Genomic DNA, 20,315 nt, shown 5'->3' with positions numbered 1-20,315 from the left:
AACAGAAGGAATAAAGCAAACAAGACGGCCCCAAATGCCCTATTTTCATGGAATTTATATTCTACTTGGGGAAGACAGACAACAATTTTGAGAAAAATCAAGTCAAACAATTATCTACTCTAAGGTCTTGAAGTAGGCAGTATTTAAGCTGCAAAGGAGGTACAAGACATACGTTCCTGACCTTAAAGAACTAATAATCTAAAGAGGAAGATGACATATGCATAGAAAAACTACAGTAAAGGGTTAGTCAAATTTCATATCTATAGCTTTGGAGTAACTCATATTTTCACACATCATACTATGAAATACTAAGCTATCAATCTATCTGCATGAACTGACCAACAAGCCTTCAGAGTTACTGCCCAATAATATTGCCTATTAACTAAAAGTTCATTTTTGGTAAAGTCTCCATCTTTCTACAACAGCATTATTCTAATACCTTACTAAATTTCATCCTTGTATTACCAAAAATGTTTGCTGAAGAGAAAAAGTCGTGTGAATACTATTAAGATACAGAGGACTCAAAAACGTCACTCAAGACAAAACCAAAAATTATTAGACGTGCTGAATGTGGCAATAATAAACTTCATATAGTCATTGGAATTATGCTATTATAAGCATAATTAGCTGTGTGTTAAAGAGAAAAAAAATTGGGTAACATAAGATACTTAAGATATACAGTCAAAATTATAATGGAAGAGGGTGCAATACAGGGGTAGGGAGTGGGAGGCACACACTGTTGAGTAAGGTAGGCTCAGAAAGTGTTGCACAACACGGGCAATAGAGCCAATATTTAGTAATGACCATAAACGGAAAGTAACTTAAAAATTGTACAAAAAATCAAAAAAATCTTAAAAACATTTGCCTTTAAAAATTGCAATGAAAAACCTCAGAGATTTCACTATATGTTTAGTATTTTAGGACTGGGACACCAACAATAACATCTAGCAAGTAAGTCTATTGATTTATATACTTTGAAGAAAACACTGTGTTCGAACATTAATCATGAGTTCATTGAGACAATAAATATGTGAAACTATAAACTTGTGAAACACGGCTTTTGGGAGAAAAACATGTATCAGCACAGAGGCATCATAAAAGACAGCATTTCAGTTTGTTGTGAAAATGAATAGCATTTGGGTGACAGGAGGATCAGCATTGTCACAGGCACCAAACTGGTTTAAATAAGACTACAGACAGAAAAAGATAAGCTTAAAAATCAAACTACAGAGGATCTCAAACATCCTACAAAGAATTTGGCTTTATTCTATGAGCATCTAGGAGTTACTGAGCACCTAGGAGTTACTGAACGCCGTTATCCTCTGCTTCGGCATCTTCAGGCAGACGACGACAGAGCTGTGTGTCAGGAAGATTAACAGGTGGTACAGGAGAGACTGGAGAGAAGAAGGCAGTTACGGGCGGCGCAACTGCTTAGGGAACAGGGAGTCAGGGCCTGAAAACAGTCATGTGGCAGAGGGAACAAGCAGAAGTGACAGACAGAAGCCACAGACTCTGACTCAGATATGGGGAAAGGCAGCTATGATTTCAGGCCTACAGAACTTGAAGACAGCTCTATACTATATTTAGTTGAGAAGAGGAAGAGGGGATACAATGAGAAAAAGCAGCATACTTCTGCCTTTTTCCTGTTAAAAGGCAGGCAGGCTGAATCTTAATCACAAGGAAACACCAGATGAACCTGAATTGAGGGATATTCTGTGTAATAACTGGCCTGTAATTGTTAAAAGTGTCAACCTCATGGAAGTCAAAGAAAGACTGAGCAACTGTGGCTGAAGAAGACTAGAGAGACAAGACAACTCAGTGCAACAGGTGACCCTGAGCCACATCCCACGTCCTCGGGATGCCGGCCTGAGGAACAGACAGTAACAGCGTACCACTATTACTCACTGACATTCAGTGACAGCAAGTTCATATTAGTGAATTAAATAATATTCATGTATTAGTGCAAATTTCTTGCTTTGATTGGCTGTATTATGGTCATGGAGGAAAACACCTTTGTAGGAAGTACACACTAAAGCACTTGGGATAATGGAGCATAAGATCAGCAATGATTCAGGAGAAAAAAGTATTTCTGTGGGCTGTACTTCCAACTTTTATGTAAGTCTGTGACTGTTCTACAGATAAAAAAAGATTTCAAAACATTATGATGACAGACATTAACTCTGCCATGCGACTACAGGTCTACATCCTGAAATTTAGGGACAAACATTTTAAACTATTGTGACTTTTTTTTCATAATTTTTAGTTCTCTTCCCCTGCTCCCGATTTCTTAATACCAATTGGAAAAAGCAGGAACACCAAGGAAGATAAGATGCTCCTATTTTCTCCTACAATTTCCATTTTTTTCCCAGAAGTTGTAGGAAGTTTCAAAAAACAAAACAATATATACATTTAAAAATGAAAGACATAACCAAAGATGATCTTTGTATGGAAACAAGAGACCTGCAAATGAACAAGGGTCCATACTGGGCCAAGAAAGAAAATAAATACTTTAGTAGAGATAATGTATGCACCCCTTAAGTTGCTAAATCAGAGTCAAAAATGAAATTCTGCCACAAATTTATGATCACATATATAATGCTAACAATTCCAATAAGAGAGTAGCTTATGGAAGAGATAACAAATTCATGATCTTAAAACACACACACACATCTTTTGAACAAAATGTTTTCAAAAAAGTGAATCTGGGTCTCAAAGCAAGGGTGTGGCAAAGAAATTAGAACACACAGGTGGTGGTACAAGTGGCCCAGGGTAAAAACAAACAAAAAAATGCTGTGCTAACTGCAGCTTGCTTAAAGCCTCTAGTCCTACAAGTCTCTGAATTATTTGAAACTGAAACAGGAGGAAAAAATAAATAAAAAAGGAAATCAAGTTGCTGGTGACTCTTCTGTCTTCAGTCCTGTCTACAATGGAATTCTGTTGGTTTAGCATCCTCTTTGGTGAGGAAAAACTTCTAGAGTGGCCCCACAAGAAGGACTGTTCACAGTGAAATAAGTTTACACAACAGAGAAATGAAAGGTGCACAAGTATATAAAACTATTACATCTTACAAAATGGAGAAAATATTATGTCAAAAATGAGCTATTTAAAATAATGCTTAATATCTGTATGTCTGAAAACAAAGTCAGAAAATTACATTAAGGACACAAAAAGAAAGCCAGTTTCTTATTTCTAATACTCCCTTAAACCAACATTAAATACAGGACTAAGCACCGACATTACATTCTCTTTGCTCCTCTTATTCTGAAACAGAAATCGTATGTGAAGTATTTGAGCTTCCCTGGCGGCTCAGCTGGTAAAGAATCTACCTGCAACATGGGAGACCTGGGTTCGATCCCTGGGTTGGAAAGATCCCCTGGAGAAGCAAAAGGCTACCCACTGCAGTATTCTGGCCTGGAGAATTCCAGGGACTGTACAGTCCATGGGGTCACAAAGAGTTGGACAGGACTAAGTGACTTTCACATTCACATGTGAGGTATTTACCATTAAGTGAAGAAAGAGTTGTTTTATTTGCAACATCAATATTATGTAACAGTCTCTTCTGTTCATATATGGGTCACGCTTTGCTTCCCCCATTTCCAGTTCACTGCACTACTGAAATTCACTCAAAGAAAAATATCAGTATAGCTCTTAAGCAACTCTGATCTCCAGACAAATTCCTTCAAAAGACAAGCATGGATATATTATATTCTGCACTTTTCATGAAATCTGAAGGGGCTATAAAATTCCTAACCTCTGGGAAACAGGCCACAAGTTTGTTCGTATTAAGCAGCCCATAGAAACTGTCCAAGAATTCGAGTTTGGTACTACACAAGGCAAGAGAACCAGTATACCTGTGTTTTCATATCAACCTAACACTCCTGTAGGGCAAGACTCTACCTGTGAGCCACCTTGCTCACCCACCCTCACACACTCCACCTACACTACAATGCTTCTGCCACAGTGGCCTCCACGCTACTGCTGAACACAGTCATCTGTATCTCAGGACTTTCTCACCCTGGATTTTCAGGGCTAAAGTTCCACCTCCTGCAAGGGCTCGATAAAATCTTACCTTCTCAATGACCACCCTATTTAAAACTGCAGATTGCGTCTCCAGAACCCAACACATACTTTCCTGTTTCTTTCCAGAGCACTTACCACTTTTTGGCAACTGTGTAATTTATTTCCCTTATTAGAACCCCACAAGGCAGGAATCAAGGGGTATTTTATTCTTTGACGAATCAGGAGTGCCTAGAAACAGCACCTACCACACACTGTGGGCACGCAAGTATTTGGTGAATGATTAATAAAACTTCCATTTTTCTATGACATGGTAATCTCTGGGATTAACACAACAGCCCGCTATCCTCTACATCCCCAGTGACCCCCAAGTACACAGCTCATTCAAGCGATCTGCTTGGATGTCCACTATCTACGGATTCTGAATTACAGTCTAATATTAATACGTAGTGAGATACTCAATGTTTGCCGAGTTAATGGGATTCAATGTTCTGAACATATGAGATTAAGTTTCTCTCAAGGCAGGTGATTTCTATTATAAAATCATATCAGGTAATTAATTGCAGATACCTCTTTCTTAAAGGTCACCTTAAAGCACAGTGAAAAGGCTACTGCCAGATTCCACCTTTTCTTCTTCAAGGACAATGAAAAGATGCGTTCAATAATGTCATAAAAGTAAGTATTTCCCCAACCGACTCAAATCTTAAAAAAAAAAATCAGGCCAAACTTAAATAGGATGAGATAGCAGGCTTTATAAGAAATAGTATTTTTTACTGGGGCTTCCCTGGTGGCCCAGACGGTAAGAATCTGCCTATGATGCAGAAGATCTGGGTTCAATCCCTGGGTCGGGAAGATCCCCTGAAGAAGGGAATGGCTATTCACTACAGTATTCTTGCATGGAGAATTCCACGGACAGAGGAACCTGGAGAGCTATAGTCCATGGAGTGGCCAAAAAAAAAAAAAAAAAATCTAACTACCTTTGGTTAGATTTTTATTATCCTATATTTTGAGAGAAACAATGTAGCCAACAGAAGTCTGTCATACTAATTAGAAGTTTTAGGGACTAATTTTAAAATATACTATCTAAAAGCTGGTGGTGGCAAGTTTTAAAAATGGCCACAAATTCTTCAACCTGGTGGAGTCTGGTCCCCCATGCCCTGCAATCTGGACTGGCCTTGGTGACATGCTCTTAACAGCAGATCAGAGAACGTCATGGGGTTTCGGCACATCCTTTAGGAATGCATGCTCTCTGCAGCATCCTATCTGGTCACCAGGCCATAAGGACTGACACCACGTGGAGAGGACAGCTCAACTGAGTCCAACCTTCAAGTCATGCCAGCCCAGGTGATGTGTGAGGGAAGAAGTCTCCAGGTGTTCCCAGCCCCCAATCATCAGTCTTCCAAGCTCAAGCCCCAGACACTGTGGAGCAAAGACAAGCCGTCCCTGACCGAACTCCGGACCCGCAGAATCTGTGAGAATAGTTAAGACAGCTGCTGTGTTATACCACTAAGCTTAGAGGGTGGTTACAGAGGCAACAGATAAACTGGAAAACAAGTGCTAACCCAAAGCCTATATCTAATTATCATAATTCATCTTCTCTCTACCAGTAGAGCCTAGATTTCGTCATTTAGCACAGATGAGTCATTTATACAGAGGTCACACATCACTCAGATCCATGCTCTAGGATCGGGCAAAGACATTATCCAAGGTAACTTTGGTAACTGTTAACATTCGTTTTTCAGTCACCTAAACCTATGTCAAATAACTAGATAAACAATAGCTATGTATATATATGTGTGCGTCTTAGCATAGATACACATACAGTTACATATAAAAGCATATATGTATACTCAGGTCAAAGCACACTATTTCCAGCAATACCTTATAAGAAAGAAAGAAGATAACGTTGTAGTTCTATTAACAGGGAGCTTTTCACAAAGCTACATGCAGTGTTCACAACATTACTGAATTACTTTCTTCCCCAAGGAATCGGTTTATGAAGCTGAAAATGATCAACACTTTCAAGAGCTAACAACAATGTATGTACCACAGATCAGAAAAAATATTAAGGTGAAATTCTGATTTAAGAAAACAGGCTCAAATCAATGAAAATGAGATGCACTGCTTTCTTCCTGTTTCTCAATGAAAGTGAGATCAATCGTACCACAAAATATTACATAGCTGAAGAGTGGAGATTATCAAGGCTGATAATGTTTTACAAGAGTAAAACTGATTTTAGAAGCATTAAAAAAGCAACAAGCAAATCTATGTCTCATACTCACAATGGAGATTCTTTTCAAAGTGAAAAAACAAAAAACCCAAATGCTCCCCTTTTATTATAATGTTTCTATAGTCAACGCTGCCCTCTAGTGATATAAAATAAAAGTCAAGTGTCACTCTATTGTTCACTTGAGGATGTTTTAAAGTCAGGGCATCTAGTTTGGACTACAAATCCTACCAAAGACAGAACAAACAGATTCAGGATGACCTTTATTAATTATTGTATGTTAAAGTAAAAATCTTTTAAAAGGCATTAAATAAAGGACACTAATTCATGGAAACAGCAGCTTTTACATACTTTGGAAATGAAACATCACTACCCAGTGAATTAATTTACATCTTCACGCGAAATTATCCAATTCAAGACCCTGAAGACTCATCACCTCAGACTCACCGAGAACACGTAAGACAGTGAGGTTAAAGCCTCACCATTGGAGAGAAGACAACGCAGCAGGAAGTGAGCCAGGCTAGCTGTCACGGCATGTGTAAACACACGGAAAAGCGGCCACAGAAACCCAGACCTCACACGCCCGTCAGCTCCGCCCAGAAGTATGCCCGACTTCTCATTTAGGAAAAAACTCAAGAAAAAAGAGCACGTCTGGCCGCTGAGTACTGACTGGGTCCAGGAAACTTTCCAGGAAAAGGAGGCCTTACCGAGGGTGGTGCCATCCTGCCCCATGATGCACTTCATAGAAGTGACGATCTGCTCCACCACAGGCGGGGACAGCGACGTGGCGTACACCGCGCTGTGGGAATGTGTCCGCAGGTAGTCGATCAGCGCCTGGGGAGGGCACAGAGGCAAGTCATTAGAGGCCGTTGGTGGGAGCACTGGCAACCTCTCTGCCTTCCGCCTGGGTGAAAGACGCCTCCTCCCTTCCACAGCACTGACTGGGGACGTCAGTCTGAGACACTAGGCCCACCAACACGGGCAGAGCGCACTGTCAGCCACAGCTGGGTTAGAAGAAAAAGCAAGGGCGCTCCAGGAGAACACCTACCCCTGCTTCACTGACTGCACGAAAGCGTCTGACTGTGTGGACCACAACAAAAGGATCCACATTTGTTGGGATGTGGAAAATTCTTAAAGAGGTGGGACTACCACCTGACCTGCCTCCTGAGAAACCTGTGTGCAGGTCAAGAAGTCACAGCGAGAACTGGACATGTAACAATGGACTGGTTCTAAATTGGGAAAGGAGTACGTCAAGGCTGTATGTTGTCACCCTGCTTATTTAACTTATACGCAGAGTCCATCATGAGAAACGGTGGGCTGGATGAAGCACAAGCTGGAATCAAGATTCCTGGGAGAAATATTAACAAACTCAGATATGGAGATGATACCATCCTAACAGCAGGAAGCAAAGAGGAACTAAAGAGCCTCTTGATGAAAGTGGAAGAGTAGAGTGAAAAAGCTGGCTTAAAATTCAACATTCAAAAAATTAACGTGATGGCATCCGGTCCCATCATTTCATGGCAAATAGACGGGGAAAAAAAGGAAACAGTGGCAGATTTTATTTTCCTGGGCTCCAAAATCACTGTGGACAGTGACTGCAGCCATGAAATTAACAGGTGCTTGCTCCTTGGAAGAAAAGCTACGATAAACATAGTGTATTAAAGAGCAGAGACATCACTTTTCCAACAAAGGTTAAGCTATGGTTTTTCCAATAGTCATGTATGGATGTGAGAGTTATATCACAAAGAAGGCTGACTGCCAAAGAATTGATGCTTTCAGACTGTAGTGCTGGAGGAGACTCTTTTTTTTTTTTGGAGGAGACTCTTGAGAGTCCCTTGGATACCGAGGAGATCGAACGAGTCAATCCTAAAGGAAATCAGTCCTGAATATTCATTGGAAGGACTGACACTGAAGTTGAAGCTTCAATATTTTGGCCACCTGATCTGCAGAGCCAACTCACTGGAAGAGACCCTGATGCTGGGAAAGACTGAGGGCAGGAATAGAAGGGGGCAACAGAGGATGAGATGGTTGGATGTTATCACTGACGCAATGAACATGAAATGAGGATAAATTCTGGAAGACAGGGAAGGACAGGGAGGCCTGGCGTGCTGCAGACCATGGGGTGCAGAGCTGGACATGACCAAGCGACTGAACAACAACAGGCCACGTCCTTAGGCTTTGTTATTTTGGCCATGCTGCACAGCTTGTGGGACCTCAGTTCCCCAACCAGGGACTGAACCCACACCCCCAGCAGTGAAAGCGTGGAGTCCTAACCACTGAACCACTAGGGAATTTCTTGTTTTGTTTTTTAAACATGCCACAACATGGAAGGATGAAAAACTAGTTTTAAAAAAGACCTCAAATTTAGAAAACATATCATTTAATGTTATAAACAGATCTACAATGCTAAATTAAACAAGAAACTGTTTGGATTGCTTTTAGATACGACTTACTTCTAAGTATTACAGAAAATACCATCTGCATCTTACCCCATGCCTGCAAAGCCCATCCTTACATTCCTGAGTAGGAGAAAGACAGTTCTCTAATATCAACTTTAAAGACATTAAACATCCTCCCAATACACAGAGATTTATAAAATGATATAAATGTGGCAGAAATTAAACAGAAATTTACTGGGTTTTTCATAAGAACATTAAAGCTATCTCACTGAATGAAAAAAAAAAAAAAACACCTTGTCTGCCAGTAAGAAAAATTTCCAATCAATCAATTATATATCCCTATTCTCTGATGCCTTTTAACTTCACTAAGTCTTTAAATAAAATGTGCACCAAAGAAGCCTATGTTTCAGAACCAAACCAGGAAACACAAAATGCAACCAGGAAACAGTGTAGTGTGTTACTTCGAAAATATGAAATATTGTACAAAACCCAATATAAAAAGGTAAATATATTGTATCTTGATGATCTCCCACAGTATTATTTTTCTATCTTTTGGTTTAGCAACAAATCTTACCAAAAAGCAATCAATTCTCCAAAGTAAGCCTGGAGATAGCCTTTTCCTACTAACAAAAATTTAGGGCAAAAATCTATCGAACCTGACCAAAACCACTGAAAATGGCGTTTTTCTAAAAGGAATCAATGATGAAGAGAAAGTCCCTACTTTAAGATTCTCAGGGTCAAATTTTAAAGAGGAATTAAAGTACATTTAGAGTACCATGTACAAATACTTGACATACATTGCTTTTTTCCTAACATTGTGTATAGATTTTTAAAATAACTGTTTTGTTGACATACAATTCACATACTATAGTATTCCCTTTTTCACAGTGTATAATATAGTGGCTTTCAGTATATTCACAGAGCTTTCCAACTTTCATCACTAATTTTAGAACATCTTCATTACCTCAAAAAGAAACCTCATATCCGTTAGTAGTCACTTTCCACTTCCCCTATCTCCTCTGCCCCAGCAACCACTAACCTATTTCTGCCTCTATGATTTGCCTATTCTGGACATATCATCTAAAAGAAATACTGTAACTGGTGAGCCTTTTTGACTGACTTCTTTAACATAATGCTTTCAAGGTTATTTCCATGTTATAGCACGGACATATATTATTTGTTAAGCCCTTGCTACAAATGTCAGCCAGGCACACTTATCTCTGTTTTACTGATAAGGAAACTTAAACATTAAGTACTTTGCCCAAGGTCTCACAAAGTTAGGAAAACACTCAAACCCGAACCTAGGGTTCTGTCTCCATGGCTCAACCATTTCCACCATGCTACACTGATTTTCAAATACGTCAGAGTTCATTATGTAGTTTTTGGATTGGCAAAGACAATGCCTTGCAGTACCCAGAGCCAGCAAAGTAATTCTTTCCCTCCTGTCTCACTCAAGACGCATTTGAGACCAAGGGTAGGGGACGAAGCTGGTCTTCTGTCCCCACTGGCTCCCATGACATCCCTGCTATGTCTGAAATAGTGAGCACAACTCAGACCCAACCGAAGACTGTGCCAACGGGCAGCACCACTGTCTTCTTTCATACAAGAGGGTATCTGTCCTCAGACCAGGATGCAGTTTAGAACGAAGCTCCAATAGGAAAACAACAAACAATGGACAGAACCCGCCTTTGGCTTATCAGAGGCACTCAGGGGGAGCTGAAGTGTGATGCCTGCTGGCACCAGGGGCTTGATCCGCAAACAAATTTAGGACCTCCACATCCAAGTTCGGGACTCTATCTCCTCAAAACTGAAATCTAGGGGCCAGTGCCTTAGTGCACCTTAACTGCTCAACTGTCAGGGCCTGTTTACCTTCTTGCCTCCGATGTATCCTCCAGAAGCACCAAAGCTTTTTGTGAATGTTCCCATCATGATGTCCACATCCTCAGGATCCAGGCCAAAGTAGTCCACCACGCCTCGTCCTGTAGGGCCCAGAGCCCCGATGCTGTGAGCTTCATCTAGATACAAGTATGCCTTGTATTTCTTCTTCAGGGCAATCACTTCAGGAAGGCGAACAATAGACCCCTCCATGCTAGCAAAACAGGGCAAAATACACACACACACTGAGACTTTTCAACTCTCAAAACCAGGAGGTGGCCACTTCATTATTATTATTTTAAGTTCACTGCTTTTTTAAATGATCTGACAATGCTGCTTGTGGTTTTAAACTGGCAATGACAGACAATGCCATGGCTAGGCAGATATCCAGAGGAAAGGAGATTGGATCTTTTAAAACAAACACCAGAATACAAGTGACCTTAATTCACCATGGAGGGACAGAGGTCACAGTAGATTCTTCTAAAGTTTGCAATTACAGGCAACATTTGACTTTGCATATATTGCATGTGTAATTAAAGTTACATGAAAGAATAAAAAACATTAGGAGGTGGGAGAATAAATGCAAGGGCTGCAAATAGGTAAACAATATAAAATATTTCTTAAAATTAAACAGCATGTTATTTGTTCTGACACATTAGAAAACATATTCTAACTATTTTCCTTATGTGTAAACTCCCTATACAAACAGTGGAAAATTAATGGACCCAAATAGAAAGGAAACTTGGAGATGATATATATAGCATGATGAAAAGAGTAAAGACGACCCAGGTATTTTAACAAGTCAGAAACTCTGTCTCCTTAGTTTTCAGAGGGGTCTAGATTAGTGTCCCCTTCAACTTAAAACTTCTATGACTTAATGCGGCAAATCAGACATCAGAATAAATATAGCAGGATTACCTATATATTCCCTCCACAAGGATTAGAATTTTCTTCCAGGGCCTTCGTGTCCGAGGCTGACCATAAACAATGGCATCTTTCAACAGCTTCTCTAGGCTTTGCATATCTGTAGCACACAAAAAATAATTTCAGCACACAGTATCTTCCTCTTGTCTAACTTTATTCCTAAAATGCAAATAATACATTTCTTATTCAGGAAGCATGTCTCAGATAGCAAAAGATATTAACATAATTAGAATCGGACTGAACAAAAACAGGGCAAAATGGGCAGGCTACTGATAGCTTGAATTAAAATCTCATTTAAAATGTAACAAATGTTCAAAAACACCAGAAACTCAATTAAATGAGTGTGGTAAAGTTGACTCAATTGGTTAGCATGCTTATGAAATGACCAATTTTTTTCATGAAATACCTTGCCATTCAGTTAGCTTTTTTTGTATATAAACAATCAAATGTATCTTTAATCCCAGGGAGCCATTCAGAAGTAAATGCATAAAGAAAGCTGAGTAAGAAAATGAGAATAAACTACTGTAAACACATACACCTTCTAAATAGCAAATATGGGAGAAAAACTTCAAAGTGCATATCCCACTTCCTTTCACCTAGGATATATTCAATAAAAGCTTGTTAAATAGTTTTATCTTAGTAGTGGTTAAAAATAACACCAGTCTGGACAGGCCTGAATCTATATGTTAAACAAGCCTGGCAATCAGTAGAGACTGTTCCACGTTTGATTTGACCAGCTGTCTGTCTACAACCAAGTTCTTAGGGCTCTGCTGTTACGGCAATTAACAGGCCTAGGAAACACTTGGGGCATACTGCCATTAAGGAGAGGCATAACTTTCCTGTTAAAGATAAACGCTTGGAAGACCACTGTTACTACCACTACAGACTTCACACTTAAAATATATGCCCTGAAACAAGGCCCTTAAGAGTCCTCCGCCCAAAAATGTATGCAACATCAAGTTTAGGGTATAATTATCAGGGGTGGGAGACACCCCCAACATAAATCTGATTCTTTACTGTTCACCACTGAAGGAAGGGATTACAAAGTTACACAAATTTGCTCTTTTTACAAAATAACCAGTAGAAAAGAGAGGTAAGGTAATAAAAATACTATAAACACAAATAAAATGGCCAAAAGTTGACTATTTACACCTTCAGTTATTCATAACAAAGCAATCTTATCTGCTATCTAACCCAGAAAAAGGAGATCCTCCCACAAAGTAAAAAATCTGATCTGAAGCTGCGAGTCTTGCTACAGAGGGCAATGTGTGGTAATTAGCAGAAGACAAGTAAAAATGGACTCATTGTTTCAGCTTCCTCTGTTTATACAGAGAAAGGAAGAGAAAAATAAAACGCTGATTCAAAATTTTACATGAAAGAAAATATCTACGGAATTCTTGACCGTATTATCTATTTGGGAAACAAAATTCAATACTTCTCTCATAGTATAAAAAATCTCATGTAAATGAGAGATTTAGACAAAAAATATACCACAAAATGACCAGAAGAAAAGGTAAGAGTATAATCTGAGAAAGAGAAAGGCCATCACACAGAATCCAAACGAAAGTCGTAAGACAGTGAGTGTGACATCAGCATTTAAAAATAAAAATACTGCAACTCAAAGGGCTCTTATAACCAGTAAAAAGAAGAACAGTTTGAAAATCGCCAACTTACAAAGAAACACAAAGACAGTAACTGTATAAAGAGTTGCTCAGCACCTAATAATCAAATAAAAATTAATGTTGCTGGATTTATTAGATTAGGAAAGATTTCAAATGATGCATGTGGGCCTGTGAGCAGAAACAGTCACTGTTTTTGATTTCAGGTGTTGCTGAGGAAAAATCTGTACAGTGCTCGGAGGCAATCTGGAAAAGTGCAGCAAATTTATATCATTTTAACCACGCAGTCTAAAGACTGCTGGGAATTTACCCTAAGGCACTAATCAGACTGCTGCTGCTGCTGCTAAGTCGCTTCAGTCGTGTCCGACTCTGTGCGACCCCATAGACGGCAGCCCACCAGGCTCCCCCGTTCATGGGATTCTCCAGGAAAGAACAATGGAGTGGGTTGCCATTTCCTTCTCCAACACATGAAAGTGAAAAGTGAAAGTGAAGTCGCTCAGTTATGTCCGACTCTTCGCAACCCCATGGACTGCAGCCTACCAGGCTCCTCCGTCCATGGGATTTTCCAGGTGAAGAGTACTGGAGTGGGTTGCCATTGCCCTCTCCGACTAATCAGCCTAGTGAGGAAAATATGAATGTAGGTGGTACCTCTTCTAGCAGAAAAACTCAGCAACAACCTGGATGTTCAAACGGAAGGCGGGACTGAACCAGAGCACTGCCTGCCACCTTGCTCTTATAGAAGGAGGGCAGGCACACGCACTGCCATAGTTCCCAACGTGTTTTAAGAAAACAACAAGTCAAACAACAGTGCTTCATAAATCCCATTTACATAAAAAAAAATACTGTATACATCATTCTCATTGTAAAGCATTTCAGACAAAACAAAAATGAAAGGAAGGTTATTACCATCCGTAAACCTTCCATCCAGAGGCACACATCTAATATTTGAGTGTACCTTCTTTCAGACTTTTGTCTGACGTTTGTCTAAAAGACTTCTGTCTTTTAGACCTTTGTGTACACATTTTGGTAAAAGATGATATTAAACAGTTTGGTCATATCTCTTCGCTACACGAGAGCATTTTAAACTGGAAAGTTATGCATTTTTATTACAATTATTTTAATAATGCACTAAGATATTTCCATTTAGGGAGAAAGTCTTGGCTTAGTGCCACTTTTCTCTGCTTTTATGGCACTTGTTCATATCTGCATTTCAGTATTCGTCTGTTGTATTCTAACTACTGGTTTGTCTACAGTTTCTTTAGCAACCAGTCAGAGATCCTTGAGATCAGGAAGCCTGCTTTATTCACTTCAATACCCACAATGTTATGGCAAGACAGGCATCTGGTATAAATGCATACTGATCAAGTGCAAGGAAGATGAAAAAGTTCAAAGTCAGAAAAAGAACAATGTTTTACTTTGTACCGAAAGGCTTCCTTCAGCCTGTATTTTTATTCCAATGAGAAAGACAGTAACTTTTAAAACACAGGACCAGAACTTACATTTTAGGTATTGGTACTTCAGTTTCATTTACAGTTTCTACTGTTAATATAACTAATTGTTACCATTGCCACTAATCCAAAGAATCCTAAACCCTAAAGCCAGAGTAGATTTCACAACAAACTCACTGTTGTGTTTGAAGACTCGAATGGTTGCTCCTGAGAGTCTGGCTCCCAGAACCAATGAAGCATGGTTCAGTTCATCACTCAGAATCAGGCAACCCTGCAAAACGACAAGGAGAAGAAGATAAGAATCTGAGGGGAAAGGTTTAGTTAGATGAACTACAAAACGCCAAAACCATTAATAATTATATCTCATTAAGGAAAGCATGCACAATGGCAAAGGTATCAGTTTGCTCTGAAGTCTTTGTTTATAATACTGATATTATAAAATATTTATTAGTTTATTATATACTATAATATTATATAAATCATATTATTGTTTATATGCTATAACTTTTTCCATCCCTTTACTTTTAGCCTGTGTCTATAATTTTTAAAAAATTTTTAATCTAACCTAACAATCTGTCTTCTAATTAGAAATACAAACCAATTATGTTTAATGTGATATCAATGTAGTTGTGTTTAAATCTCCTCTCTTGCAAATATATATATATAAGTATATGTGAGTGCCAAGTTGCTTCGGTCACGTCTGACTCTTTGTGACCCTATAGACCATAGCCTGCCAGGCTCCTCTGTCCACGGAGATTCCCCAGGCAAGAATACAGGAGTGGGTTGCCATGCCCTCCAACAGGGAATCTTCCTGACCCAGGGATCAAACCTGAGTCTCTTACGTATCCTGCACTGGCAGGCAGGTTCTTTACCACTAGTGCCACTTGGGAAGCTCTATTCACACACACACACCCCTTGCCCATATATCTCTGAACAATGTGCATTACAGTAACAAGTATTAGGGACCTATATATTTTCATATTTTTCTACTAGAAGAAACAACCTGATTAATAATTTCCAAACTAAACATCCTTTCTTCTGTAATTTTAGTCTTTTGTAAGATTTTATTTACAAGAATTCCTTTAAAACGAAATGAAGAAAGAAAGAGTCATCTAAAGGCAATAGAGAAAAGATCATGGGTTCCAGTAAAAAAGCTTCAACTGATGTAAGTTTCCATGGGATACACTTATACAAAATTTTTTGGGCTTGTCTGAATGTTTTACAAAACCAAAGAAGATATACATGAGGGAGCTTTCATACGTGACAGACTAAATCTTACTTTGCTAACAAGAGCAGGAATGTTCATTGAATTTGTTGCAAATCCCATGCCATATGCCATAGCAGCTTCTACTCCCAAGAAACTTGCCACAAGCTTCTCCAGTTCTTCATGCTTGTCCAGGTTTCCTGTGTGAAGAAGTTAATGAAGTCAGTGTCACCAAAGTTCAAATTTAAGAGTTACTTATTACTTTAGAGAAAGGAACCACAGCCTATGTTATAACCTTTTCAGACTAAAGTCTAATGAAGGAGTCAGTATCATGAAGAGTCAAGGCTCATAAAGATACAATAGTTGGATAAAATCAGATGCAGCACCTGTGGTGACATTTCTGTAAAGAGGGTTGCCAACAATGTCTCCCATTCCTGTTCACACATGCTGTTTCCAAGTCTATGCCTTAAGAGCACTGGCAGCACCTGCTTCTATACATTTGAAGTCAGCTGCCATGTAAAATAGTCTAGAAAGCCTTTGTAAAGAGAGATCATGTGGACAGGGAGGGGGCTCTTAGAGACTAATGAAGGAAGGGGCAGGGCTCACCATCAGCTGAGGTGCCAGACACGCAAGTGACGCTATCGTGGATATGCTATCCTCAGTCATAATACCCCACCTGACCCCACATGGAGCTGCAATAAATGTCAAGTCCTTTCCAAATGACAGAATCACAAGCAAATAAATATACGTTTCCGTTTTGAGCCACTAAGTTTTGGAATGGTTTGTTACGTAGCAAAAGATGAGTTAAAAAACACCTTCCCAGGAGAAGGCAATGGCACCCCACTCCAGTACTCTCGCCTGGAAAACCCCATGGACGGAGGAGCCTGGTGGGCTGTCGTCTGTGGGGTCGCACAGCGTTGGACACGACTGAAGCGACTTAGCAGCAGCAGCAGCAGTGTCTTCTGATACTAACACGTGGAGGGCCATTGTCTTTGCACTGGCTAGTCCCAAGTTGGTTCCTTGGTTTTTGTTGTGTAGTGTTGCTAATAGATGTCACTTGGTACTCCTGCCCTTGTTCCCTTTCTAACAGCCCTCCACTCTTCCTCTTCTATTTGTCTGTTTATTTTGTGCTTTAGATTGAGAAACAAGATACTAAGTGTGTTAGCATTAGTAGTCTAAACTACAAGAAAATGGACTAAATAAAGGCTTGAGGGGCTAACTGAAAAAAAAAAACAAAAAACCTTCCCTAACTTTGTATTATGATTTTATATCAGTGCTCAAATCCATAAGGACCGAAAAACGTTCATCAATGATACTGGCTACATGCAGAAGAGAAAAGATGCTGAGAAAGAAGACCGCTCAGTTAGGATGCTGTGTGTTCTTTAAAGCTCAAGCAAGTGATTTCTCCTCTCTGGGCCTCTGTTTCTTATCTGTCTAATTACCAATAATATCTGCTCTATCTACCTCATGACATTGTTATAAAGATCAAAAGAGATAAGATGTTCGAGCAATCTATACAGGGCCAGAAAGACACAAGGTGTGGTTACTCTGTGTCATCACCGCATAAGGCTCCTTTAAGCGCATCACTGGGGACCCCAGGGAAGAACGACCCAGCAGCACTTGCCATTCTCTAGACCCACTAGAAACCATAATGAACGACTGCTTTAACCTACCAAGTCTTGGGGTGATTCACAGGAATAAATATGCAGAAAGGTGTCTTTTAACTTTCCTGGTTATCAGTTCTCTTGAACAAGATGGAAAAATTAAGACTCTTCCTTTGAGCTTAAATAAATGGAATCTCTTTGTAGACACCTGTTTGCTTTTATGTTTTACAGACTTGTAATAATAATAAAAGAGTTAACATTTATTGATGGGTTTACCACGGTATAAGCACTTTACATGAATTAGCCTATTTAATTCTTGAAACAGCCCTACAAGGTAGGAATTATTAGCCTCAATTTACCAGTATGGAAGCAGATTAACCCTCATCTGCCCATGGGCTCAGTATACCAGTAAAAAGTTTCTCAACCACTATCATTTAAGCAATACAGTCAACATTGAAGCTATAAATGAAACAAATACCTAATGGAACGTTTCTAGAGATAGTCTGTATGTAAAACGTTAATGGAAAAGATAAAAATATCTCAAAACACACTGAAGCATTAAAATCATCCATCACTTCAGAAAAATAAAGCATTCTTTACTTGATCTAAACTCCATTGCAAAGTATGTATTTGGACATTCACATTCTAGCTCTGTATCAGTATTAGTCCCTCCTGAGACAAAAAGTTAAGAACATTAGCTGACCAAACTAATAGCCTATGCTTACCAATTTCCTGCCGAGTGCTGCACACTCCAACTCCATACTCCTCTAGGACTTTGGCAGCTGCCTCCTGACATGGTCCAGTGTTCCTCGCAAATCCGAGATAGTTGTAGGAACCCATGTTTATAACATCTTTAATTACATTCCCTGTGTACCTGTATTTCAACAGCATAAAAGTTCATGAAACTCAGTAACAAGTCAAATACTTACATGTGATAATAAACTTATTGATAATACAAAAGGAAGCACCATCTGTAGGAATTAAGAGAGAATATGGTCTCCATGAAAAGCAGCTCAGACTCACTACCAATTAGGAAGGTGGACATTAAAACAAAATACCAATTTTCACTTATCAATAGGGATGTTTAAAAACTAACCATATCATGGGAATTCCCTGGTGGTCCAAGTGATTAGGACTTGACGTGTTCACTGTTGTAGCGTGGGTTCAATTCCTGGCCAGGGAACTCTAAGATCCCACAAGCCATGCAGCATGACCCCCCCAAATTTTTAATTAAAAAAAAAAAAGAAAAAACTAACCATATTCAGTGTTGGCCAGGACACTTTTGTAAGCTCTAGATAAGAATATCTTTTCCTTTTGGAGGGCAGTTTGGCAGTACTTACCTATCAAAAGATACATTGGATTGGCCAAAAAGTTCGTTTTTGAATGAACTTTTTGGCCAACTCAATACATGTTTTTGACTGAGCAATTCCTACACACATATAAAAGGATATATGCGTAAGGATCCTTCAAGTCACTACACAATTCATCTACCATGTCCCTTTCTCAGGCACATGGACCAGTGACATTCCACATGGTGGAAGCGCAGTCAGCGCTGGACCCCAGAATAAAGATATCACAGTTCAGAGGCTTTACTGGTCTAAGACGGTCATGAGGTATAGACAAAGAATAAACTGCTGCTGTCTTAACTCAGAGACTGGGGTTTTTAAGATAGGATGAGGCAGCCCAGTGTGTTCTACATTACATGTATCTATACTGCAGAATACTAAGTAACCACTGCAAATAATGAGCTTGGTGTGAATAGGCACAAGAAAGATGTTACTGATATATTAGCAAGCAAAAAACCAAGGTGTAGAATAATTTCTATAGTAAGATCCCATTTGTGTAAATCAAAACACTGTGTGCAACCCCAGTAATACACTACATACATACACCACAGAAAATATCTGGAGGAATAATATACAATCAACTGATAATAATGGTCAGTCACCTCTAGGAAGTGAGCATTTGTGGGGAAGTGGATTTGCAAAAGGACAGTGGTTAGTTCTCATAGGGGACCTTCACTTTATTTGTATTATTAAAAAAAATAATAATAATGACCATACAACCACATAGTGCTTGTACAACATTAACAAAATTTTATGAATATATAACATTTTCTAATCTGTGTTCTGTGACAACCTAGAGGGCTGGCATGGGTGCGAGATGGAGGGAGGTTCAAGAGGGAGCGGACATACGTATACCTATGGCTGATTCATGTTGATGTATGGCAGAAACTAATTATCCTCCAATTAAAAAAATTAGTTTTCTAAACAGTTCAAAACATTTAAGTAAAAACACTTCTTGAATCATCTGAGAAATAAAAATATTCATAAATAAATTCAGACACTTGATTCTAGTAAATGGCCTAACAAAAAGGATGATTTTTCTTTGTGTGTGTTTTTTAAGGAAGTAAAATTTTTTTTCAGCTATAATCCAACAGTGGCAGATGTAATAGAGAGATGCATTTTAAAAAATCTCCAAAACAATGAACAACATGCAAGAAAGTTAATCACGCTATATTGTACTCTCAATACTTCTACTCCTACTTTGACAGAATACTCTAACTGCAATAGAAAATCTTCTGAGGTGAAGAAATCCTCTGAAATAACTTCCCAATCAAGACTCACTTGAAGGACCAGTTGTAGTCATGAGACTGTCTCTCCATAATGTCCACCCTGGCTCCAGGCACACTGCAGATGGGCCGGTTCCAGTTGTCTCTGATCCTCATGTACAGATTCCTCGTGTAGAAGTTCTCGAAATCCTGGTACAATGACACGAAATCCTGCCAACGAATGGTGAGATGCTATATGTTTAACTGAGTTTCTCTGCACAATTTCTCTTTTCATATTACAAGAGCACTTTAGAAGGAGAGGTCAGTTATTCAGAATTAACTGATGTGGAAAACATTTGGGAAGGCATCCATTCTTTCTGTTGTTTTGAAACAACTCAACCAGACAAAAATCACTTAGCTTTGACCAGTGAGCTCTAAGAAAATGGC

General features: G+C 39.2%; 1 protein-coding gene across 1 annotated transcript in view; it reads right to left on the bottom strand.

Moving 5' to 3' along the window:
- Nucleotides 1–20,315, bottom strand: part of SPTLC2 (serine palmitoyltransferase long chain base subunit 2) — a 96,767-nt gene that overhangs the window by 39,910 nt on the left and 36,542 nt on the right. Inside the window, exons 3-9 of the mRNA XM_043919082.1 lie at nt 19,945–20,099; nt 18,043–18,191; nt 15,789–15,913; nt 14,687–14,780; nt 11,437–11,542; nt 10,513–10,732; nt 6,952–7,078 (exon numbers count right to left, since the gene is read on the bottom strand). Of these exons, the coding sequence (XP_043775017.1) occupies nt 6,952–7,078; nt 10,513–10,732; nt 11,437–11,542; nt 14,687–14,780; nt 15,789–15,913; nt 18,043–18,191; nt 19,945–20,099 (976 nt within the window). The remainder of the gene's footprint in view (nt 1–6,951; nt 7,079–10,512; nt 10,733–11,436; nt 11,543–14,686; nt 14,781–15,788; nt 15,914–18,042; nt 18,192–19,944; nt 20,100–20,315) is intronic.

This window comes from Cervus elaphus, chromosome 12 (assembly GCF_910594005.1).
Source record: "Cervus elaphus chromosome 12, mCerEla1.1, whole genome shotgun sequence".
Taxonomy (NCBI): Eukaryota; Metazoa; Chordata; class Mammalia; order Artiodactyla; family Cervidae; genus Cervus; species Cervus elaphus.
This window is presented reverse-complemented; position numbering and strand designations above follow the sequence as displayed.